General features: G+C 42.6%; 1 protein-coding gene across 2 annotated transcripts; it reads left to right on the plus strand.

The window, feature by feature from the left end:
• Positions 1-13,268: 13,268 nt before the first annotated feature.
• ESM1 (endothelial cell specific molecule 1) lies at positions 13,269-19,645 on the plus strand. Of its 2 annotated transcripts, XM_075137060.1 has the most exons (3): positions 13,269-13,584; positions 17,266-17,421; positions 19,545-19,645. In XM_075137060.1, exons 1-3 carry the CDS (start codon positions 13,284-13,286, stop codon positions 19,643-19,645), a joined length of 558 nt encoding a protein of 185 aa, XP_074993161.1. In that variant the 5' UTR covers positions 13,269-13,283. The 2 variants fall into 2 exon arrangements, with proteins under 2 accessions (XP_074993161.1, XP_074993160.1); XM_075137059.1 differs by lacking the exon at positions 17,266-17,421 and having other exon boundaries at positions 13,284-13,584.
• The last annotated feature ends 6,472 nt before the right edge of the window (positions 19,646-26,117 follow it).

Consider the following 26,117-nt stretch of genomic DNA (forward strand, 5'->3'; position numbering starts at 1 on the left):
AACATACTGGCCTTGATTATTGACCAGCAGCCGTGTCACTGCGCTGAGCAGAGCAAGCCTTGTCTCATAAAGGCTATGCAGATAAAGGAGCAAACGGCCACCGCAAAGCTGGGTTGGTGCAATAAAACCTGCTGATATGGTGTATGGGGGCTTGATCCAATTCCCACAGAAGGTCATGGGAAGATGTTAAGAGATGCCAGTGAGAATTGGCTCAGGCCTGGAACACAGACAGAAACTGGGAAAAACTGGGGAAAAAAAGGGGAAGCGATATCAAAGTGGAAAGAATAATAATATACTGCTGTTAACACTTTTCAGCTGGAGGTCTCGGAGGATGTTGCAAACACAAATTAGTCCCTTTTACTTTTGTAAGGTAAATGACAGCAAGGATATCCTTCTGCCCATCCCACAGGAGACTCTTCACACCCTGCAGCCCAGCAACAACTAATTGGTGTTTAACCTCTTGGAGGAAATTATTTCACTCGCTCTGTTCATGTGAACAGTGGCTGTATCTCAGTCACTGATGGGAAATAATGAGTGATAGAGCCTGGAGACCATAACCCAGCAGGTTAATTCCAGTTCAGATATTGGGCTTTGTGTGTGTGTGTGTGATCTCCTGTAATGACTTTACTTCATTTACAGCATCTTTTTTTCTTTTGTGGGTGATGTAGCAGGTGGAAGGGCATTGCTGCCAGGCCCCCAGGGCACCACCAGGCCCGACTGCCCCTGCCCACTCTGGGGCTCCCCCACCTGCCCGCCCACGGCCCAGGACCCGTGTCAACCCCAGGGGTTGTCAACCCGTGTCATGTCCCAGCAACACCACAGCAGGACCGCTCTCTAGCTTCCCTCAGCCTGGCCCTGCCCCACCATGGGCCCTGCTGAGCCAGGCCTACCCCTAGGCCAATGTCCCGGCCTGGCCTTGGCCTGGCCCCAGGGAGGTGCAGGAGCAGTGAGCCGAGCAGCAACCTTGACTCATTTTCTCTCCGCCCTGAGACAAGCAAAGTCTTTATTCCCTCCACATGCAACAGGAGGGAAGTCTTTGCTAATGTTGAAATCCCCGTGTCTTGAGAGAGTGCCTGCCCATCCGCCCCTCTGGGTGAGAGGCAGTCTGGGCCAGGGAGCATGGTAGGAGTTTTGCTGCGGGGCTGCAAAATGCCCCACAGTTCTGCATTTTATTAGCACCCGTGAAAGCACACGGTGGAAGGATGACTGGTTCTGCAGCCAGGGTTAGGCAAAGGTCCAGGAAAGGGTAAGTGTTGGCTAAACAAGGTGACCACTGGTGTCACTCGCTGCTGAAACCACTGCTGGGCTGGTTCTCAGAACTGAGCTGAAAACAGGAAAGCCACAGACAGTAGCTCTAGGTACATTACAGTTTTACAATAATAGACACCCACAAAGCCTGATAAAATTAAACTAGAAACTCATTCTTACTAGACTGAGAAGAGCTCATATTCAGCAACTTGCGGCAGAGTTTGCTATAGATTCCAGTTGTTTGCAGCACAGCATTTGCAATTCCACTTTCCTTCAGTAAGAGAAATCTAGTCTTGTTTCTTTTAACCTGTCACGCCTCAACACTAATCTCTAAGTGCCTGTGAGGTGTCCCCTTGCACGTTACCTCCCAGTTTGCAAATACTGGCTTCTTGTACCAGACCAGCTCTCCCATACTATCTGGTTTTATCTTTAGTGGAAGTCTCTGAGTGGATTAAAGGAGTCCTGCCCCGGGAATCCTTCTGCCCTTGGCCAGGGCTGGGCTCCTATATACGCTTACACTTTGCAGCTTGGTCTCTGCTGAGTTGACTTCTCTGTCAGACATTTGCATCTATCTCCGTTTTTACTGAGGTCTTCCAGGTAAGCAATATTTCTTAAGGATTATTTGCTGAGAAGTCTGCTTGTTGCCTGTAACATAACCATATTTGGGCATAGAGAGCAGCCCCTAAGGTTGACCAGGCCGTGCAAAGACATGACATATGGTACTGACATGCGATGTATGGCGCTGACATAGAGCCTATGGTGCTGATATAGGGCTGACGGCGCTCTATCCAATAGAGGGAGCTGATAACTCGTATTCACACATCACACAGGGATGCAGATGCCAGTTAGCTTTAGTCCTTACATTCGTTCTGCCCTTGTACTGGGCAGTAGTGGCTGGTGTTTTGTACTTGCTTTGGCAGTACATCTAATGCACTGTATGTTCAATGTGGGAACCTTTTTTTTTTTTTTAGACAAACTTCTAGTTCTCAATACAGAGGGTGGCATTATCTATTGCCATCAACTGTTGTTTCCCGAACGTGCAGTGATATGTTTGGAGCATGGATTGCCTCCACAGCTCTTAGTCAAAATCTTTGTTTTATCTTCTGACTACAGAATTGCTCGCCATCTAGCAAGCTGTAAGAGTAACCTTCCTTTCAGGCAACTCAATCTGGCATCAGGAAGAAACATTTAGAAAACAGAATTAAAACAAAGAAAGCCATCAGATTTTCAAGATAATTTTCTTGGATACTTGTCAAAGAGAAATAAAGATAAACTCAGAAGACTCTTTCGAAGTCTGAATAGGTTAGTTCACCACAGTTAGACAAATTACAGCAAGTCATTTTAATATGTCTGTTACATCTTTTAATTATGATTTACTAGTTTCCAAAATTTATCCTCATCTCACTAATGATCTGGCAGATGGTTCAGACACCTCCATCCCACTATGTTTATAACCCCACAATCATCTGATGAAGCTCTTTTTGGATAGACTAGTAATATTTAATAATCAATATCTAGCAGATTGCGAGTAGGTTAAATTTAACTGTAATTCAATTCAAGGTGGCACAGGTTGCTTCAAAGCCGTTGCAATCAGCTGTGAAATGTGCATTGAAAGTCAGCCGCTAATTTCACAAAAAGTCATTGAGTCTAAAAGCTGTACCAAGACCCACATCCTTGTCATGACAAAGAGAAAACCACAGAAAGATGAGCAAAAAAGCCCTTATTTTAATGAGAAATAGAAATGAAACTTACAGATCTTAGCTACTTCCAAAGGCACAGAGTAGATTCAATGTACACATGTACATTTGTTTGTAAAAAGCAAGAAACTTTGCCCTACTAACACACTCTCACAAAACCTTTATTTCGATAAAATATCAAACCTCTCTGCAGCCACATAGAAAATTAAGATAAGCAATAATTAAAACAGTGACAACATCAGTAAATGAAAAAAAAAAGTTACTTTAATCACTCTTAATCACTGCTGTCATAAAAAAATACTAGTCATGAGTATTTAATTAACCATTTCCATTTAAATGAATAAATAGCACGTGGTTGTTGGTTTAGGTTATGTTAAAACCATGTAGAGGATGTTACCTGTCAGGATGTAGTTGGTTTCTTGGAACATCCCTATCTCAAGCTGTCATAACCAAAGCTGCATCACACATCTTTTCAGCCTCCTCGGTACCAGATAAAAGCAGCTGCATGAAAAGAAGGGGGAGCTCTGGACTATTGTATTTGCAAAACCCCTGGCATTTTCAAATAGCAATGGACCACATTGACAGTGATGTGGCTTTTCACTCTGGGGCATGTACATACCGTGCCAAAAGCCACAGTCCTGTCCTAGCACTGGTCTTAGCAGAGTTCAGGGAACAAATGGTCACACTGAGCACACAATTATTCTCCGAACTGAGGCTTCGGGCATGCTGATGGAGCACTGTGGCGAAACTTGCACTACCTCCTTTTACTGGGGATCATGAAAGGCCCATCTTCCAAGGTGGTCCAGCCAGATCTTGTCAACGAATTCCTGCTATGTACAATCCACATCATAATGAAAAGAGTAATGTGGAGGCAGCAACTATACTTGAAGCACTAAAGATCTCACACAGATGGAGACAGAAGATAAACTCTCTGATACTACTGCGTAGTTAATTTTCTTCCTGCAATATTTCAGAGGAATGGGTTCTAACTGCAAGTTTTCTTGGGGATGCCTCTACACTAAAACTTGAGTACGTGAGAACCTGAGTGTGCTTAAAAGTGTGATACAGGGGGCTACGGTTCTCATGATTCAAGGTACACCAACTTCAGAAGTTACTACCTCCGTAACCAGAGGGGAGTGGTGTTTGTGCTCCTCCAGGAGCGGAAACGGGTGGTTTGAGTTAACTTGCTGTGAATTAGCTTGTGGAGCTGTGAAATGAGACTCTGCTGCAGCAGCAATCAGCCAGGCAGCGCCACAGTGAGAATTGACAGGGACTGCACATCAGAGCCCTGAATTATTAAACAAAGTCAATTTGTGTATTCTGTCTTATGAACAATGGTGCTGATCTTATCAGGTGGTCTCAGCCTCATTATGCAGAACTATTGAGAGTATCTGCATGAAGTAAGAGCACAGCTGGTGATAAGATAACGCAAGAAATAGAGTCAGTTCTAATGGGATATTTAAAGTGTTTCTCTTCCAGGCCTCTTTCCCTCCCCTTGTTTGTCCCACACCCAGTTACTGAAATCAGGGTCATGGTCACTGTTTTGATAATCATATTTGGGACAGTGGTTTTCAGAAGGGTTTGTTATTCCACCAGCTGTGTTGGGTTGGGTTTTTCCCTTCTCATGATGCTTGATACCAGCTTAGCCATCCCAGGCAGTATTCATCTGCCTAGCCAAACACTGTTGGTGACTCTGGGTGGGTTTGAATGTGCACAGCCAGTGGTTCCTAAGTCCTGTTTCAGGCACTTATCTTAGGAACAGACAAACAAAAAAATCCTTTCCCGCTATGTTGGTTGTAGAAAATAGACTTATTTGTTTACTACCAATGCTTTATAAAATGAAAAAACATTTTCCATTTTATAAAACAGAAGACACCACTAAAGCCAGAACTGAAGATACTATTGCCCAATTCTTGCCCAAATGCTCTCATGCAATCCAGATGAGGGAATATCTCATGTACCATAGCTTTGGGGGCTGTTTCCCACTGTCAAAAACCATCTGTAGCTTGGTTTGGTCCTCTTTGGTCCTCTTTGCAGCTTCTTGACAAGCAGGATGAGATACTTAGCCAGCACCCAGCCACCATTCATAGTCTGTAACATTATAGGCCAACCCCTGGCACAGTGAAGAGGATCCATAATACAGCATGGGGGGCAATTAGCATATAGGATTGAGGGCTGAGCAGTAATGATCTGATTTGAATTAAATCATCTAAGAAAGTATATCTGATTGTGAACTATTTCAGAAATTCTGCTAGCTTAAATAGTTTATTCTATCAGGGACAGGAAACATCTAAAATAACGCATGGTCAGTCTATGACAATTCAGAAGATATGCAAAAGAGAAGAAGAATATGCCAGTATGGAGAAATCACATATTCAGTCTGTTAGATTCATAATTTGGGAAAATACCTGCAGCTTTGAATAATTTACTCAATTTTTTTTTTCAGGCTTTTGTCCTAAAGGATTAAGCTGCTGGGCATTTTATTAAATGACTAAAATTAACATCAAGTTTTTAATCAAATAATTAAGGTTGATCTATGAATAAAATAAAAAAGCAATACAACTTACCATATTTTATTATCTCAAATATGCTGAAGGGATATAAATGCATATAAATTATCAAATTTCTGAGTAAGAACACAAGGTTGTGTTCTGCACTTGTAACACTGCTTGGTTATACGACCTCTTTTAGCAATATATTAAGAAAGTTGAAAATAATGAGATATGAGCGAAAATAGATTTGGAAGGGATTAGGCTGTTTTTAGGTTTATGGCTTATAATTCTAAGTTTTCTGGCAGTTTTGTTGCTTAATGAAACACAAACTTATCGCATGCAATATGCAGCTGTTACCCCTCATCACTTTCTAATTAGAGCTTGTTTGCAAACATTAATTTCCTTACTTTGAGTAAAAAACACACACAAAAATCTTTGAACTGGCTTTGGTTTCTTTAAAGCAGAGAAGATCATAAGACACTGAAAGTTTTGTGTGAAATCCTGGCGCCACTGCAATGAGTGGCGAAGCATTTCTATCATTGGGGTTGGTGTTCACCCACAGTATGTGTACCCCAGAAAAAAAAGTATTCAAATGTTTGAAAATGCAGCCATATGATTGAGGAGGCAAAGGACAAAGGATGTAGGAAGCATGTGCATGCATGAAAATCCTGTTGATGCTCTGGGAAAACAAATGGACTTGTGCTAGATCCCTCCAAGTGCATTGTTCTGGGAGACCTTGACTGGTGTCCCTTTTCATGGAAGCCAAGATATTGATTCAATTCGTGTCCAAACCTGCTCACTGAAGTAGATCCAATTACATATAGCATGGAAATGCCTGAAGACCCACTGTCAAAAGTCTTCTTGAAGAAGACTCCGCAGCAGTTAGCCCAAAGTCTCAACGAGGCTTCCGTCTGGATAGACAAGATGGACAGAGTGTAAGGACTGTGAACATGAGAAAGCAATAAAGATAGGCTGAAGGGATACAGTCTTGTTCCACTCTCATTTTTAGGGTGCGTTTTGTGCGTGGCATAAGTAGACTGCGAAGAATAAAGGTGCATATAAATCAGAGGGAGAGAGGGGACATTTAAATGAAGAGATTAAAATGTCAGCAGTGAAGAAAAACAGCATAATGAGGACTAAGGGTGAGCTGGAGAGGTTGTGTGGCAGAGAGAAGCCAGGATAAAACAGCCACTCAGCCTAAGAAAAGGAAGTGTGTGTAACACTGCAGAAAATTCTTTAATAGTTCCTGTCGGTGTCCTTACTCCTTTCAGCCTTTGGCTGGCTCTTCCCTGAAGTTTTGTTACTTAGGAGATGCTGAAGATCCTCTTATAGCCTTTCTGGGATCATCTAATTATTCTGGAAAATATTTATGCTTCAAAGATGGATACTTAGGAAAAGGAAGAGAGATTTCTTCTTGAAGAAAAATGATGGTTGATATAAGTTTGATCATTTTGCTTATCTAAATGCATTAGTTCAAATTGTTTTTTCTATGCCAACGGAGAGGTTATTACCCCGCCAATATTGCACAGAATACATGGAAATATTAGCTCATGAAGACACCTAACCAAAACTGAAACAACTCAACGTTTCACACATATGACCACGGATTTTCTTGTTAGCAACCCAAGGAGTACAACAAGAGCTGAGCTTTCAATAGCTTTGTCATTCGTTACAGGAAATACCTACTTAGTCAAGTCTAAACTATATATAAAGCATAACTAAAACTTTTGCAGAAATGTTGTAAGACAATAGCACTGCTTAATTGCAACAAGGTTTTCAAAAACATATTTTAATACAGAAAAGTAGAAATGACATTAATACTTAAGGTATGGTTCTGTTCCCGAAAGTGTCTATAGAGATGTCACCTTTTTTTTCTTAAAGAGCAGAGATCAAAATCAGCTTCAGTTGCAAGTAAAAAGATACTCCCCACCGATCCTAAAATATATTCTAAAATTTGTACCTAGAATTTGAAAACCAAATGGTGCACTTTGAGATTCTGCACAGGTACCAAGAACAAACATTTCTCAAATGGGCTTTTGTCTTAGCTGTCAGGGACTGATAGAGTCAGAGTACAATTACCATTCACATTGAGTAGGGAAAGGATAAAATTCACAGTATTTTTCATTTTATTGACTGTTGTGTTATTGTTTGTGTCATGACAAAAGTAATGAAAATGCTTGTTCCAGTACAATGTTTTATTCTAGTTCTGCAGAGAACTATCGAGAGCATAGGCTGCATGGCAACAGAGAAATGAGCGTGTGTTCCTACATGAGTTAATTATGTCAAATAGTGAGAGACAAAATATCTTTCACATTATCTCAGTATTAAAGCTGCGTACCATATGGGCAGAATATATGCACCTGAGCACCTAAGTAGAACATGTGAAGAACCATCATTCACCTCTTGTTTTCTTTTATTGATAAAGAAACTGAACGTTTGAAGATTATTCCCGAAAGAGTCTTTTTTTTTTTTTTTTAAATAGTTGAAAATCAATAACCATGAAAAATAGCGGAGATATTTTTCTATGTGGAAAGGCTTTATTTTCCTAGGTGGACGTATGGCTTAATCAGGGTGATTTAGATTCCTAGGACCAAGACGTCTCACAAAAGAAATAGCTACTGACAAAACTATTGATAAGGTGGGGGGATGTGAAGGCAAAGCATTGGTTTGGGCTGTGAGTGATCAGTCAAGTTTAGCATTGTATTCAGAGAAGTAAATTTTCTGAAGTACAGAGAAGGTATGTGACTTTCTCGTACTTTTAAGAAACTCTCTAATATAGATCTTAGAGGTTTTGGGCACTGAAACTCCCTTCTTCCTCTGGAAATGTAGATAATTTGAAAGTAGTAAAAAAAAGACTTCAGCATAACAGAATCACAATGTATTTTTTCATCATTTTTCCCCACTTATATCAACTACCTGTTTATTGTGTGTGACAAACCCAAACTTGCCTGCCTTGGAGAAAACTGACCCCTGTTACCATGTAGTAGAGCTTTTCTACCACTCTGTGATGTTTTTGTCTCTTGAACAAGTTCTCCAAGCACAGTGGAATTATTTGACTCAATTAATGAATTAATTGAGGCAAAGCCAGCGATTTCTGCTACGCAGATCATCGCAGTGGTTGTAAAATCACTGGAAATAGCCACACTGTGTAGGGATGACACAGTGCAGAGATCCTTCAATCAGAGCCAGGCCATGACAGTAACTCGTCGAGGAACAGGACTGTGCCACAGGGACTCAGCAGCACAGACCTGAAAGGTGCCCAGCTCCATTTGTATGGCCACAGGTCTGGAAACTCAGAGCAGAAGTTATGTGCAGTCAGTTTGGCTTCCAGCTCCCAGGCTGGACACGCCACATATTTGTATGTGAAGTTATGGGCAAGTATATTTTTAATATGCTCCAAACAAGCTATGGCTCTTGCTCCTGAGGCTCTCTGCAGATAACCCCACCATATCCAGTCATTTCTATAGTAGCTCCTGAAGTCCGTGCATAGGTAGCCAGCCTACCCAGTTCTCTGTGTAGCACCTGGTCTGCCTGGAGAGAGGATGTAAACACCTCTTGCCTTCAGCAGCTAGGAAATGTCCCAAAGCATCTATTTTTACCAGACTGAAGTTGAGTTGCCATGTTACAGTCGAAACAAAGAGTAATTAGCAATTCATTGGAAAGATACAAGAAAAGAAATCATACAAAGGGGAGTCCTTGCTGCTATCTCACTTTCCTGATTCTTATCTTTTACTTCCTATTTCTGGCTTTTCATTTTGGACTTTGCAGCTCAGCTTCCTTTCGGTGTTTTCCTTTGAATCTTTGCTTCTCGTATAGCATTGTGCTTACGGCTTTTTGTAAAGGAAGCCTGGGAAAAGGTTGGATCGTTCAGGAATGTACGGTAACATATTTTTAGTTTAGGGGCTGCCTTTTGGAAATGAGCAACAAGGGTCATGCATTAAACCTTTTCCTATGTTTAAAGAGATATTAATGCTTCCTGCTTATCCTGACTTTACATGTTCAAAAGACTGGGGCCAGAATGCTGAAGTTCAGAAGAATTTAGATACTCTCTCTATCTAAAGAGTAAAATGAGCAAAGTCTTAGAGTACTGGCCTAATAGAGATACTGCTCCCGTGTATCAGCACAGATTAATCATGTATCATGATGTATGTCATTTCACGTGGATCTTTAACAGGTGGGGTCAAACTTTTCAGAGAGCACAAATACAACCTCAAGACCCCCACACAAGCTGCTTTTGCTTGAGAAATGGATTATTTGCAAAAGAACTAGAAAATTTGTGCTCTGAAGTATTCAGCTGAAAACACAGTTCACAGCTCACTGATACTAAACCAGTGATTGCTCAGTTCCCCGTAAAGCGTTGAACCTAAGGGTTGAAACTTTTTCTGCTTCTAGAAGGAATGCCAAACATTATATATGGTGATGTAATTATGATGTAAACTGGCACCAAGACAATTTATACTGTAAATTTGGAAAAAAAATTAGCACTGATCTGATCTGATCCAGAAAATCTTCCACATTTAAAGTATATTTATACCACAAGTTAAATCATGGTGCCAAATTTTCTGCTGTTGATAGCTGGGGAAGCTTCATTAATTCCCATTGCAGCAGTTTTCAAAGGAGAGCTTAGTTCAGGGCTTTACAGGATCAAGCTGTTCATTGGAAAGAAAAGCTTAATGGATTCAACAGGTAAAACAATAAAGAAACATTAAAACCAGAGAGAGTGACATTGGATTTATTTCACTACTTAATCAGTGGACATTGTAGAAGATCATAGTATCATTATTTCCTTCATGATACTCATGTATAAGCCACACCTCTATCTGTTCATATTGTTTTCTTCCATTACATATATTTTTTGATCCATTGTAATAATTTACTTTGGCTTCTAGCTCCAAGTACAGAATACAGTTTCCATCTTATTCAAAATAATATTGGCTAGTTACTAGGGGAGTGTGCTGATTTCTTTTATGATTTCTTTTCCTCACCACATCTGTGTGTAATTTTTTTATTTATCATCTCCCTAGGACATTTTCCCCGTGAGAAACCCAAACATGAAATGCAGCCCTTTCACATCTTGTTTGGTGTTTTATACAAGGAGCATTTCCTAAATATACTTACAGAAGAGGATTTTACCAGCTGATGTTTACTACCAGGCATAAATGCCTAAGTGCATGTATGGATGGATCTGCACACTCCTGTTATCAACTCTGAGTGAGCAAGCATGTTTGCATTTAAGGACAGGTGTGAATTAACTTACGGAAGACTTAAGAGAGGGACTTAAGGGAGACCCTTCCTGCTCCTTCCTGCTGCAGACCTGCGAAGTCTCATGCACTAAGTATGCAACCTGCTGCTTTGTGCTATTTCACCCTTGCGAGCAGATTTGGCTGGGGGACTGGAAAGGTTACTGGGGGACCGGAATGGTTACTGCCCTTAGCTGTGCTCCCTGGCCCTCTGATTGAATTTAGCCTTTCTCTCCCACCGAGGGACTGCCCAGTGGGATTTACATAGGCTCCTCAGCCCCACAGGTTACCGCCTGACCTATTAATGTAAACCAATGTCAATTTCAGTTAATGCTAATGCCAGCAGAAATGGGCAGTGGCTTACGTTGCTCTGCTGACCTGTGAACTATGGGGAAGATCTTGGGTTGGGTTTTTTTCTTAAAAGAGGCTTTTGCCATGTTGCAGTTGTGATGGGGTCAGGGGTAGCATATCCATTTCTAATTTATCTGCTCATTATAACCTTGCACTTTTGTTCCTCCTCGGTTTTCAGCTGCAATCTTCACTTCCATGTTTGAAGTGTTCCTTTCACTTCCCAGAGGTTAGTTGCATTGGATTTTGAAGATGAAGTTGTCTACTACTGCTAATTGCTGTCACCTCATGGCTACCGACAGCACTTTGTCGGTTTATACAAGACTTCAAGATAACGCTTTAATTTTTACACTTTAAATTCACTGATTGGTCCAAGATTACATGTGAAAACAGGCATGAGCTAGTGCATGTGCACATCTGCCAGCTGGCAACTGTGATTAGAAGAACTGTATTTCAAGTAATTATACACCGTATAAGATGGATGCCTGCAAATATTTGCCTGAGTGTAGTCTGTCTTTAACATGTGTTAAACATAATAGGTGCTCCCCTCCCCTCTCTTCTTCTCCTGTCCTGTCCTGTCCTGTCCTGTCCTATCCTGTCCTCTCCTCTCCTCGCTTCGCTTCTCTGTGCGTCTCTTCTCTTTCTCTGTTATGCTATGCTATGCTATGCTATGCTATGCTATGCTATGCTATCCTATCCTATCCTATCCTATCCTATCCTATCCTATCCAGGTTCTTATACCCATGAACACCAGAAGTATATGAACAACCTATCCAAATGCAACATACAGTATGTTGGTTTTCTCATCTTCTTCGCAAGAGAGAAGAGTTAAGCATTTTGTTTTGGATCTATCAATTCACATTTGTATTCATGAAGAAAAGGCTTTCCTGCTCTCCTGTATTTCCAGCATAGCCCTTCATTTTATTTGGCAGCCTACTGGCAGTGTCCTCAGCCCACTCGAGACACAGGATTCCCAAATGGCAAACCAGTCACGTACAAGTTTAGATTGATTCGGTTCCCACTAACTTCAGTGGCAGCAACTTTTGGTATTCAGAGATTTATTTATGGCTAGCTTTATTCCTTTTTTCCTTTCCCGTAGATCTTTCTTTAGAGTAGAAATTTCCATCTCTCTGGTGGCTCATCTGTTTTACTGAACTCTTTGGTTGTTTGCTGTTTCTTGTCAAGGCTCTGGCACGTGAATAAAGTTTAAGAGGGGGGATGGGGGAAATTGAGCCTTATTTTCTGTTTATTTACACTGATTTCATTGAAGGGCAACAGCAGCGCATCCCATAGAATTTGATCAGGATAGAAGTGGTGTAAAGGGAAGGAGAATCAGCCCCCCCAGATCCACGTTAAGGCTGTGCAGACGGTGCTGGTGATGGATGGGGATTTCCCCCGTTGGTTGTGAGGTCGGGGCAGTTCATTGATCATTCTCCTGAACTTCCTGCGGAAGATCCCACAAAATGCTGGTTTCTGTCTGACCTGTTTTTAGTTCTAGCAGTAGTTTTTGAGTGAAATGTTTAATTCATCTCCACCTAAATACTGATTAAAAAGTACCATTTCGATGCAGGTAGGAAAAACACTACTGAAACATCTGAGCTCAGCTGTTAAATGGCATGATCTCACTTTTCCTTAAAGTAACTGGCCACGTCCCCTCAAAGGGGAAGGCAAAGGTATTCTTTTAAAGATTATTCTTTCAGCAGTGAGATGATTCAGTGTGATTTTCCTCTGGCCGCATGAGCTGTGTTAGCGAGGCAGAGCTGTTCTGTCAGCCCTGTGCCCAGTGTCAGAGCGATCCCCTGTCCTGCAGGAAGGTATGCGACCTACGCAGGGTTGGGGTTTTTTTTCTTTGGTTGTGTGTGGGTTTTTCTTTTTTTTCCTTTTGGCAGACGTCCTTGAGCATTTGAGACGGATGTGAGAGAGTTTTTAGTCCTCATGCAAAACAACCAACTAAACATAACAGATTACATCAGCTCAGGCTTTTCAATTCCTGGATGGCAGCAGAGTGCTAATCCAACCTTCATCCTGGATTTCATAAACTGAAACAAGGGAGGCTGGCAGGAGCAGCGCTGCCGGATTGAGGAAGCTGACGACGGTGCAGCATGTGGGCAACACACTGTATAAAGCTCATAAACTTGTAGGCTGATGTGTGCAGCTACCACTTTGGATTCTGTACCGCTGCTTCCCTCGGCACAAGGCACCAGCAGGCTGAGCATTAAAGCCTGCTCTTTGGGACGGAGCATTTACCCCTGCAAGACATGAAGGGCTTCCTGTTTCTCACACTCCTCCTGATGCCCGTGCACGCTGGAACTGCTTGGAGTGCGAAATACGCAGTAGATTGTCCCGAGCCCTGTGACAGTAACGCATGCAAAAGTACCTTGCGCTGTAAGCGAACGGTGCTGGATGACTGTGGCTGTTGCAGAGTGTGTGCAGCTGCTCTGGGGGAGACTTGCTATCGTACGGTCTCGGGTATGGATGGTGTCAAGTGTGGTCCTGGGCTGAAGTGCCAGTTTTACACTGAGGAGGATGACTTTGGTGATGAATTTGGTATCTGCAAAGGTAACAATATTCACTTTGCATGCACCCACTGTGGCAATTTGACAGCAACCTACATATAGAGCTTGCCTCCTGCTTGAAAGGTCTAAAATGGGATTTTTCCAGCTCAGCCCTTAGCCAAGAAGAAAGCGAAAAATACCTGCTGATATTAAAAGGTGTTACATGTAGGCAGGACAGGGCTATTAATGTGAGAATACTGTTTAGACTTGGGGACATGTGTGAGGAAATACGATGGGGTGTGCTCGGAGACGAGATTTTTGATTGGGACTTGGGAGACCCAGGCAGTAGTCCTGATCCTTCCGCTGATTTGGTGGGTGGCTTTCTATAAATTGCAAAGACTTTAATCCTGTGAGTTCAACCTTGTTACAGGGTCCCTGCCCCTGTTGGGCTCTCCCTGGGGTGACGTTCCCTCGGGCACTGCCGGCTGCCTGCCCAGGGACCAGGTGCTCTCTCTGGGGTCTGGGAGATGGAGATAACAGTACTGCCCAAGCGCCTGGGGACATTGTCGTGTTTAATTCAGTCCTGCCTTTGAGGTGCTCAGCTACCCTAGGGATGTGGTCAGGGGAGGGAAACAGAGACCCTGCCTGAAAGATGGGAATAGCAGAACAGGAGCTGACTGTGAGATGAGCAGCCAGCCACTGCTCTCAGCTTATTCCAGGTATGCTGCATGCTGACTTCTTTAGTCATAGACTATAACGGCATTTTTAATTTAAGAGCTATCCTCACTCCATGCAAAAAGGAGAATCTTTAAAAGGAGAGGAGGTATTAAATTACTAAGAAGTAGGATGGAAGTTTTAAAAATAAATAATTTTTAAAAAAGGCTTTGCAAAGTGTGAATGCAGTGAGTTTTCCTGTGTTTGTGTACCACTTCAGTAAGTAGATACAAGTATGCCTTTGAATAACTTCCTTCAAAATGGAGATGTCTTGGCAGCTAAACATCAGGAGTATTAATAGCCTCAGTTAAAGTAATGACTTAGGACCAGATGCTGCAAAAATCATTCAGGCTGACTCACATACAGCACACACTTATTTACATTGGTATTTAAAACCAAATTCATGTGCATGTTTGAGGGTGAAACCCAAAATGTCTACTTTATGTCTAAAGACTAGAATTTACACATAAAGATAATATCTTTGGTGCACCCACCAGAAAAGTATTTTACTGAGATAGTTGACTGATCTTTAGTTTATTAAAAATTACTGCAGTGCAAGATACCACCTATAATTCTTTTAACAGTTCTTTTGAATGATTAAATACTTTTCACTGTCCTCATAGGAATTTCTTTGCAATAGCACACTTCAAATGAGAAAAAAGAAGCATTGAGGGACATGAGATCTGAATCCCTGTAGCTGAATCTTGGAAGCTCTGTAGAAAATGTAAAGTAAAATGTTTTTTTTTCCAGGGAGTCAGTGGAAAAACTCTCATTAATTTCAATAAAACCATATCTTGACTTAGAGTTGTAAGTTGGTATTTAAGGCTTATATTCCCCTAAATATTTGCACTAAATATTATAGATGTCATTTCTAATTCCTTTTCTTTTTTTATCTCAGCTCTGAGATAGCACAATCTGTTTCTGTATGTATGTGAATTTTGTCAGGCAAAGTATGGGGCCAAGTATTGTTATTTTATACATCCATTTATAGCTATGATACCAGATCACTCACTCATTTTAATAACTTCCAGGTTCGTAATAATTCACAGAGTCAGGATGGCTAAATTCTCTCTGGTTGCCTGTGACTGGTTTACTTTGAATTTGTGGAAGAATGACCTGAACTCTCTGTTCTTCAATTTCTTATTTCTAAAATGGGTAAAACATGGACAGTATAAGTTTCAGAGCAATTTTTTGAGTACTTGTAGTATTGTAAGAGTGCATCATATTATTATCAATAGCAATGTCATTATTGTTCAAAAAAGACTAAGGAATACTGGTGCTCTGCACTTTTATTAGTAAATATCCTCTAAATCTGAGGTATAACTGTCACAGTAAAGAACCTGCTCTTGTTTCCCTTAGATCACTGGGAGCTATTTGCAATTTATTTAGGAGCAGGCTCCTGCTGAACAAAATCTTCTAACAGCAAAATTGACTCAGATCTCAGTTTTGTCAAATCTGAAGAGCAGCATCAATGCCAGGATTGTTCCACACAGAGCCAAGTGCTTTGGGCTCAGACTTGTTTCCATGCTGTTGTGCTTTGCATCCCACCTCTCTGGGCTGAGCAGCTGAGCACCTGCAGCGGGCAGATTGATGCTCCATGTGGTGTGCGCTCTCAGCTTGTCCCTCAGGGAGGATTGTGCACACAAAAACTGTTTTGCTTTGGCAGGATTTTATTTTTGTTTTATGTTGACAAACAGTAGATCAGAGAGTGTCCTTGCTTGGGAAGGGGAGTATGGTGAAGCTCAGTGAGGTCCTCCAGGCTGGAGGGATTCACTGTGCAGTCCCTAGCAGGGAATTGGTTGATTTTCCTGTGCTTTTCATTTACAAAAGCATACCCATTGGGCATGCAGAGAATTGTAAAATGATGGTTTATTTTGGGGCATTAGTCTGATTTTCAGATAGCCTAGGCTGTATGGCGAAAATAAATATTTGCACTGATTCAAGAGGAGACTGGACAAACTGAGAAGGATAACCCCACTGTGGGGTGTTACAGGCACAGAAACTATGTCTGGCTCAGGAGGTCCCAGAGCTGAAAATGGGGGAGAATATAAGGGGGAGGTATCATTTGTGCTTACCGTGGTCATCTTCTTTCTTAAGTGTTTTGTGGGAGCCTAGGCTGGATGGATCCTTGGTCCAGCCCTGAATGGTCGTTCATCTGCCCTTAGGAGTTGAATTGGAAACTCTCCAGGACCTGCCATTTAAGGTGACTATGCACCCTGGGTTGGCAAGGACAGCCTGAGCAGGACAGCCTCCTCTACAAGCTTGCTCAGGGATGGGAGATTTGAATCAGGGAAGTATGTGACCAGATGCAGTATAACCAGGCAGCCGTCTTAGGGCCAGTGATCAAGGGACAGAGCATACTCATTCTTAAGGCTGGAGATGTAGGTGAGCTCTTTGCTAGCAGTCTGCCATGGGAAGGCAGATCTTTGCTGTCTGAGAAGTTGTCGCACAGGGGAAGGCTCTTCCCCAAGAGCCGGCTGCGTCTCCAGGCGGAGGATGCGTTTGCTGGATAGCTCCTCAGGGTCGGGGCGGCAGCCTCCACCGAGCCTATGCGCGGTGGCCCCAGCCAGGAGCAGCCCGGCGCCAGCAATAGGTTGCAGCTCTGAATCATGACAGACACGCAAGTCAGATAATATCATGCTCAAATAGTGAATTCAGGAACTTTCTGAAGTCTTCTTCTTTTCTAAATCTAATGCTAATCCTTTAACTACATCCTCTATGATTACATACTTGTTCATATTGCCTTTAATTTGCGTTTTAATACTATGAGAGTTTCAGAGAAGGATTACTGACAGCACATTGTAAATAAGCTATAGGAAAAGAAATTATGTATATAATGTGTGTCAAGGTTTGTTAAAACTGGAAAATCCTTATAACAAGCAGTTGGCATGCTGAAATTCTGTAGTTAAGGTTTAGCTGACCTCCACTCAAACGTTTTCCACTTTTAAGGATAGAAGCAGACCAGCTATTAAGAGTGCTGGAAGCTGACTTGTATTGCTTAGGACGGCTTTGCTATATTACTTTTTTTCAGAGTGTCCCTACGGTACCTATGGAATGGAATGCAGGAAAACCTGCAACTGTCCCTCTGGCATCTGTGACAGAGTAACCGGGAAATGTTTGAAGTTCCCATTTTTTCAACTGTCTGCTTCAAAGCCTCCAAATCGACGAAAAATAGTTTCACACACAGGTAAGACTTCGTAGGGCAGTTGATTGTAGCAGAAATCACCTTGTACATGATCTACTACCATGCTGTGTACACTGTGCGTGAGTGATGTGTACTTTGGTAGAGCCGTGCAAACAGCTAACAACAGAAGGTATGTTTATTTTTCTTGTTGGCGGCTACCTTAACATAAGGCAAGGAATTAGGTGAGCTGTGACACATGGTAAAAACATCTTGAAATCCTAACATGGGCGAAACAGTTTGCAGCTGTTGTGTGCGCTAGCAGTACAACGTCACCTGTGCAATGGGAGGCTATGCTAGGATTTGCATTAGTCAGTTCAGATGCGATGTGTGTAGCTGCTTTGTGTAGAATAGGATTTCACTAGGTTGCATTTACTACTGTTAGCTAATATATGGTAAAAATTTTTTTCCCGTGAAGACAGAGCTTTATACATTTTCAGACGTCAGTGAACTGTTTTATGAAATGTTTTATTGTAGCCATTTATCACAGCATCTCTGGAATAAGTTCTTACCTTTAAGATTATGTCTGAAGCCTGTAACAGATCTTTCCAGAAATAAAAAAAAGGCCTGTGAGAAAATGAAGTAGTTTTGAGGCAGGAAGGAGAGATCACTGACGTTTTTAAAGCTGGGATTAAAATTTCTTCCCCTTTTGTTCTCTACCTGATGATATTGAGCTATATTTGATGGAACAATGTTTACTCTAAATTTAAACACCAATCAAAATCAATACAAATGTAAAGATTTTAAATAAATATCAGAGATTTAATCCTAGACTTACTGGGAGCTTTTCTAGGATTTCATCCAAAAGTCTTTGAATTTTATTTCTGCTCCAACTGCAGTTTGTGTGTGCCTTATTTTGATTTTCTCCTGTTATATTAAGCTATCTAGAGTTTGCTGCCTTAATACATGCATTATCTTTCCCCCACTCTCTGATTAGAGAAAGTTAGACAGAAACAAACTTCTTCAGCTTATGCTTATACCACATTTAAAATGATCTTTAAAAAAAACTTTGTGAGATGGATCGATCCTGATTCTTTTGTATTTTTCTACACGGTTGTGCTCTTTTGCCTTTCCAGGTTTTGTTTATTACCAATGGTTGAAATGATATGAAAAAAATATTCCTGTCTTGCTTTTTTCTGTATCTAGCCTATATTCCAAATCTTCCCAGGTAGCCTGTTCTCATCAGTTCCTCCTCCCCTTTCCTCTCCCTCCCTTTTGCTGCCTCAATCTTCAGCAGCTTGTCTGATCCCAGCCAGGATGGGATCCTGATCCCATAGAAACAAATGGTATTTTTTACCCGTGCAAAGGTTTCACACTGATTTCTGTCTTCAGAGGTCCATCACTGGAAGTAGACCAGGGACACTGTGGGTAGTACTGCATGGGATGGTCACATGGGGTTTCATTTAATAGTGGTCTTCAGAAGTAGCTATACATCTAGGACAGAGCCTCAGCAAATTAAAACAGCTGTGAATGCTTCTGTATTTTAAACAGGAGAGTTTCTGGCCCGTATATTTTATAAAGACATCATGGCTACATATACCCTTGTAAATTTAACGGTGCCAGAGCATGCTCCTGTGTATTGCAATTTGACCATTTGATGGTCAAACAGCAGGGCACCGGCCAGCGTGCTTTGTCCCAGCCTAGCTAGCCGTGCCAAACAACCTCAGCCACAGCTCAGGAATCAGTGTCAGCCAGGGACCATTTCCAGTAGACAAACTGGACATCTTTTACCTTTTTTTGGAGATAAGAGAGTTTAGTGGCATGCACCAGGCTATTCCATGCCAGTTGGCCTCAGTCAGAGAATAGCTCCAGGCATGTTTAATTTACTGCTGTAGCTATTGAGGATGTGCTGCTTGGTCCCATGTCACACTGGAGTGTTACAGTGAGAACTGGAAACTGAACTCAAATCACCTGCCTTATGCTTAAACTATTAGAGAATACATCTGGCTTATGCCATAATTTGGCAGAAATTTTGCAACTACATAATTGGAGGCATTCAGGGAGATCCCTGCAAGATTTGTCAGCTAAGGTTTTTCTGAAGTGTTCCCAAAACCAGGGACATTGCTGCAGGACAATATTTTAATTCTCTCATTTTCTTGAAACCCACCTTTATTTTTGTATATTTTCAGAGAACGACATGGCATCAGGGGATGGCAATTCTGTAAAAGAGGAATTTGTTAAAGAGAAAGCTATTCGCTCTCCGGTAATGAAATGGCTAAATCCTCGCTGATATTTACTTACGCTCATAAGACTTTCAAATGAATGCATTTCTTACAGATTATTGAATATGCAACAACACACTTTAAGAACAAAGTAGATCTATAGCATATGAAAATGTAACCTCTGAAGGCCAATTGTGATTCTGTTTTTCATGAGAAAAATGTTTACTTAAAAATAGACTGTACAGTGTATATGATTTTTGATATTTGTTTTGAGAAGTATTTGAACAGAGAAATGTATTGTGGATTCCTGAATGTATAGTAATATTAAAAACCCAATACGATTCAACCCTCATCATTTAAATAATGCCAGAGGCCAACTCTTGCAGCCCGCAGCTGGGCAAGCTCTCACTGAATTCAGTGGACAGTTTGGGTGAGCGAAACTATTGGTGTGGAGCCAATGTGAAAGAAACGCACATCAACAAATCCCAGGATAGAAAGCCTGAATCACAATAATAATAATAACATAGGAGCACAACAGTGTGAATTAAATAAACCAACGCTGGTCATTAGTCATTTTCTGGTTTTTGGAAGTTTGGTGCCAATTCCTTGGAGATAAATATGCCTTTCTTCAGTGAGAAAACACCCAGCATTTATACATTGTGAATAACTTAGCCATAACACGCCACTGCAGGCATGTATTGTATTGAAGTGGACTTCCAAAGTTAAATTCTGTGTGGAGAAACAGCAGCTTGTTAAATTAAACAGATTTGTAGAGGGACCTGAAACGAAAGAAGCTGCTGAGCACTATTTAAATATATAGGTTTCTGTAAAGCAGCTACTTTGGTGCCATTAAGGTGACATCTGCATTTCTTGGGGAAGAGCGGGTCCCATGCCAGAGACCAGCAAACGGACCTTCGTACTCTCCATCTCCATCGCTGGCCAGGGCCCAGCTGTGACTCACAGGCAGTTCATCTGACCCAATGTAGGGAAGACTTGGACCCTCAGTACGTGGTAGTGCAGCCACATCCTATGCTACTTTGGTGCCCAGTCCTTCCTTTCTTATTTGCATGAGCAAGTGGTCCCATTTCAGTCAGGAGAGTAACTTATACAGGTTAGAGTGTTGCAGGAACTGGCAGTCCCTCATTCAGTCCAGAGTGGACGATATATTTGTAACATAAAAATCCACACTGAGATGTGTTTGCTAATATGTCTGGAAACAACCAGATCCTCAGATAATGGAAACTGATGTAGCTGTGTCAGAGTGAACCTGGATTGCAGGAGTTTAGGAACTGCCTCGTAACACAGAGCACTCTCATTGGGAGTGTGGTTTGAATTTAATATTTCCTTTGAAAGCAATGTGAGCTTTGACAGTGACTTCAGTGAAAGAAGGAGCACACAATACTGCAGCCAAAGCTTGGTGCAGCATCTGATACCGTACTTTTAAAACTACAAACTACAGAAACTCAAAAGCCTTTAAAGAGTCCAAATCCTGATCCAAAGCCAACATTGGTGGAAGCAGGCTGCTTTCACCTGGGAAAGCAGTGCTGAACCGTGCTGCTCTAGAACAAAAGGACGATGACAGCAGTAGACATCCAAACATCAGTACAGCAGTGCAGCCTCTCTTGCCACGATAATCAGAGACACATAAACATAAATCTCAAACTAGCATACACCACATTTTAACCTGAATTGAATGTTTAAGTCTCAGAAGGAGCAATATTACCTTGGGCTATTTACAAGCAAGCGTATCGATTCTCATCTACTGATATCAAAAGTAATTTTTTCTTGATTTCAGTGAGAGCAGGATCAAAACCACGGTCCTTCAGCAGACTGAAGAGAATTATTTAAAGAATGTAATAAATATTTGCATACATTATTACTATTTTGCAAGTGTCATAAATGACGAGTTCTTGAATGTAAATCTAATAAGCTGGTTGGTTTTAAAAAGAATATGATTATTATTGTTCAATAAAAAAACAACTGAAAGCATTGCTGTCTATTGCTTCTACCCATTAATGATAGAGTAAGACTGCTGGTATAGCCATGGTGCTCGCAGACTGGGCACAGTTTTGCTCCCAAATCCACAGAAACAGTTTCACAATGGCTGCATCTATTTTAGTGAATTTGCTGGGGACCATTCTCTATTGCTGAAGCTGAGTGGTGGCCTGTGTCCAGAATGGTTTGTGTCCATACCGTTCAACCATCTTCACCTCCAAAACAAGGTGGCTGGATCCAGGTTGCCTACTGGGGACAGCCCCTCCCTGGGCAACCCCAGTGCAGTAAGGGTTTGGGAGTCCTTTTGCTGGCCAGGCCACCGCCATGCCAGGGACCATTTAGCTCTGGGGCAGTGACTGCAGCTCCTTGGCACTGTTTGATTTACCATAGAGGAGTAACCTGTGGAACCACACCTGGCAAGTCAGGAGAAAAGAGAAGAAAGAGACGGACGCCTGCAAATTTTTTGGGAAGTTTTCTTCTGTTTTCCACCAAATTTATAAAATGCTTTTGCATTTCCTCAGCTGCTCCAGTGACAGATTGCTTCACACAGAATAGGTTCCAGGATGTAATCATAGTATAAGCCAATTCTATCCATTATCCATTGCAACATCTACCAGTTTCTACTAGTGGCAATGTGACTACACTGGTAGAAGAAATAATGCAACTGATCATAGAATCATAGAATTATTTAGGTTGGAAAAGACCTTTAATATCATCGAGTCCAACCGTAAATGTAACACTGACAAGTCCAGCACTAAACCATGTCCCTAAGTGCCACATCTACACGTCTTTTAAATACTTCCAGGGATGGTGACTCAACCACTTCCCTGGGCAGCCTGGTCCAAGGCTTGACAACCCTTTCAGTGAAGAAATTTTTCCCTAATATCCAATCTAAACGTCTCCTGGTCAACTTGAGGCCGTTTCCTCTTGTCCTATCACTTGCTACTTGGTAGAAGAGACCGACACCCACCTCGCTACAACCTCCTCTCAGGTAGTTGTAGAGCGCGATGAGGTCTCCCCTCAGCCTCCTCTTCTCCAGGCTAAACAGTCCCAGTTCCCTCAGCCGCTCCTCATAAGACTTGTGCTCCAGGCCCTTCACCAGCTTCATTGCCCTTCTCTGGACACGCTCCAGCACCTCCATGTCCTTCTTGGAGTGAGGGGCCCAAAACTGAACACAGGATTCGAGGTGCGGCCTCACCAGTGCCGAGTACAGGGGCACGATCACCTCCCTGCTCCTGCTGGCCACGCTATTTCTGATACAGGCCAGGATGCCGTTGGCCTTCTTGGCCACCTGGGCACACTGCCGGCTCATGTTCAGCCGGCTGTCAACCAGCACCCCCAGGTCCTTTTCCTCTGGGCAGCTTTCCAGCCGCTCTTGCCTAAGCCTGTAGCATTGCATGGGGTTGTTGTGACCCAAGTGCAGGACCCGGCACTTGGCCTTGTTGAACCTCATACAGTTGGCCTCAGCCCATCGATCCAGCCTGTCCAGGTCCCTCTGCAGAGCCTTCCTACCCTCCAGCAGATCAACACTCCCGCCCAGCTTGGTGTCGTCTGCAAACTTACTGAGGGAGCACTCGATCCCCTCATCCAGATCATTGATAAAGATATTGAGCAGGACCGGCCCCAAAACTGAGCCCTGGGGAACACCGCTCGTGACTGGTCGCCAACTGCATTTAACTCCGTTCACCACCACTCTCTGGGCCCAGCCGTCCAGCCAGTTTTTTACCCAGCGAAGAGCACGCCCGTCCAAGCCATGAGCAGCCCGGTTCTCCAGGAGAATGCTGTGGGAAATGGTGTCAAAGGCTTTACTGAAGTCTAGGTAGATAATATCCACATCCTCATCCACTAAGCAGGTCACCTTGTCATAGAAGGAGATCAGGTTGGTCAAGCAAGACCTGCCTTTCATGAACCCGTGCTGGCTGGGCCTGATCCCCTGGTTGTCCTGTACGTGCTGCAGGATGGCACTCAAGATGAACCGCTCCATAACCTTCCCCGGCACCGAGGTCAGGCTGACTGGCCTGTAGGATCCTCCTTCCGGCCCTTCTTGTACACGGGCATCACCTTTGCTAACCTCCTGTCAACTGGGACCTGCCCGGTTAGCCAGGACTGCTGATAAGGGACTGAAAGTGGCTTGGTGAGCACTTCCCCCAGCTCCCTCAGTGGGATCCCATCTGGCCCCATAGACTTGTGTGTGTCCAAGTGGCGTAGCAGGTCGGTAACCATTTCCCCTTGGATTATGGGGGCTTCGTTCTGCTCCCCGACCCTGTCTTCCAGCTCAGGGGGTGGGTACGCCGAGAACAACTGGTCTTATTATTGAAGACTGAGGCAAAGAAGGCATTAAGTACCTCAGCCTTTTCCTCATCCTTTGTCACTATGTTTCCCCCCCCATCCAATAAAGGATGGAGATTCTCCTTAGCCCTCCTTTTGTTGTTAATGTATTTATAGAAACTTTTTTTTATTGTCTTTTACTGCAGTAGCCAGATTAAGTTCTAGTTGGGTTTTGGCCCTTCTAATTTTCTCCCTGCATAACCTCACGACATCCTTGTAGTCCTCCTGAGTTGCCTGCCCCTTTTTCCAAAGATCATAAACTCTCCCTTTTTTCCAGAATTCCAGCCAAAGCTCTCTGTTCAGCCAGGCCGGTCGTCTTCCCCGCCGGCTTGTCTTTTGGCACAGGGGACGGCCTGCTCCCGTGCCTTTAAGATTTCCTCCTTGCAGAATGTCCAGCCTTCCTGGATTCTTTTGCCCTTCAGGACTGCCTCCCAAGGGACATGAAGTGATGTTCATGGAACCACGGGCCCTTCACCAGCCTCTTCTTTTTTTCCCACCCTTTCATCTGTCTACCTTTCCTTTCATATCTCTCCTAGCTCCCCACTGCACCCTCCAACTCATTTCCCCTATTTTGCACATGTGGATTTTCTTTTAGACTTTTTTCCTTTCTTCACCCAACTCCGTGTTCCAGGCATCCTCTTTTCAGCTGACCTTTCCTTCCCACACAAGCCTGAAGTTAGCTACAGATGCTCTTCTCTCCTGGGGTAAAAGTCATGAGATGGTTCATCACACAACGTGCTCCCGTCATCTAGTTTCTAGATTCGTTTTTAGTGGGGTCATGTATTATTTCCAGTATGAATATGTTTGGCAAATAGGCCTCATTTCTAGTAGGTAGATTTTATTTTCTCAACTACTAAACAGTAAGCTAGCAATATATGCACCACCTCTTATTTTATATTTAATGTGCAACGACACTGATAAGAAGTATGCTGTAATGCAATATTATAGTTTCTGTTAAAGCCTGTGTTACAGGATGTTGCAGACACCATTATAGTTCAAACAATATATCATCATATGTTTTAGAGTGATATCTGAAATACATAGAATGGAAAAGCCTGAAATACATTCAGATATATTCCATCCACGATTCAAACAATATATAACAAATATATTACTAGTGTAGACCTACTTTTAACAAAAAACAACATTATCAGCTTCAACTGTGCAAAACATCTTTAAAGTACTTTAAAGTACAATTTCATTATATAAATACATTCACACAAGTATTGTGAGACCTATCACTGCGTAATCACCATAGTGTGATTAACGACATAAATTTGCCACTGTGATCTGCTGGGACATACGTATTGGACTGAACACACCAAAGTATATATTTTAAATGAAAAGATATTTATTATCACCTCTGTACATGCTTGCTATCTATCTGAATGGACTGTCAGGTCACAGTAGTGCTTTGAAAGTATTTCCTGACACCTGCAAAGTTGGTAAATATTTCCTGTTTTTGTTGTGTCTGCTGAAAATAGGAATTTTACAAGTTGGACTGATAACTTGACAGGCACTATGATCTCCAGTTTGGCAGGTCTTAATGTGATTTCCACTGGGGTTTGTGACTGTCCGAGGGAACTTGGGCTGACAAACTGGCGTGTTCGGGCTTTCTTGCTCTCCCAAAATAGGCACCAGCACTATTCAAGCATAGTCAATTGTCCATCTATCTTCTGGGTGGCCACAGACCATGCCCAACCCAGCCGTGTGACTTAATTTTTGCAGAATGGGTGAGTATAGCAATGAAATAGGTGTTAATACAAGACCTTCGAATGCTGAAGCATTCCTTCCCGTCTCCTTATGCAGCAGCTGCCAGTGACCCCTGTGCATGTGCTGGGTGCCTCGGCTGTGGCTGGGGTGGTGGTGTCGCACCCACGCCTGGAGAGCCTGGCTTTTCTGCAGGCGCCGGCTGGAATCCGGCCACAGCCCTGGCAGCCCTGTATCCCCCGTGCTCCCTTCCTGCAGGATTTTCAGGGAGGCAAAATGCTCTATGTAAACAAACAAACCTGTGTTTGAATGAAGAAAAAGACAGAGATTTCCCTAACTTTATTAGTACACGATGCTCCTGATCCTCCCTGATCCCCTCCCATCCACTGTGCTTCCAAAGTAGCTGCAACTCAGATTCATGTGCTAGCTCCCCTCCTACTTGTGAAAGCTATCAAGTGAATATTCAGCTGAAATTGAGGACAACAGTTGATTATACATGAGCTGATC

The sequence above is a fragment of the Calonectris borealis genome, chromosome Z (assembly GCF_964195595.1).
Source record: "Calonectris borealis chromosome Z, bCalBor7.hap1.2, whole genome shotgun sequence".
Classification (NCBI taxonomy): domain Eukaryota; kingdom Metazoa; phylum Chordata; class Aves; order Procellariiformes; family Procellariidae; genus Calonectris; species Calonectris borealis.

Coding starts and splice junctions, on each gene's coding strand:
- ESM1 (XM_075137060.1), top strand. CDS start 13,284: ATGAAGGGCTTCCTGTTTCTCACACTCCTCCTGATGCCCGTGCACGCT. Junction 13,585..17,265: donor TGAATTTGGTATCTGCAAAG/GTAACAATATTC, acceptor ACTTTTTTTCAG/AGTGTCCCTACGGTACCTAT. Junction 17,422..19,544: donor AAAAATAGTTTCACACACAG/GTAAGACTTCGT, acceptor GTATATTTTCAG/AGAACGACATGGCATCAGGG.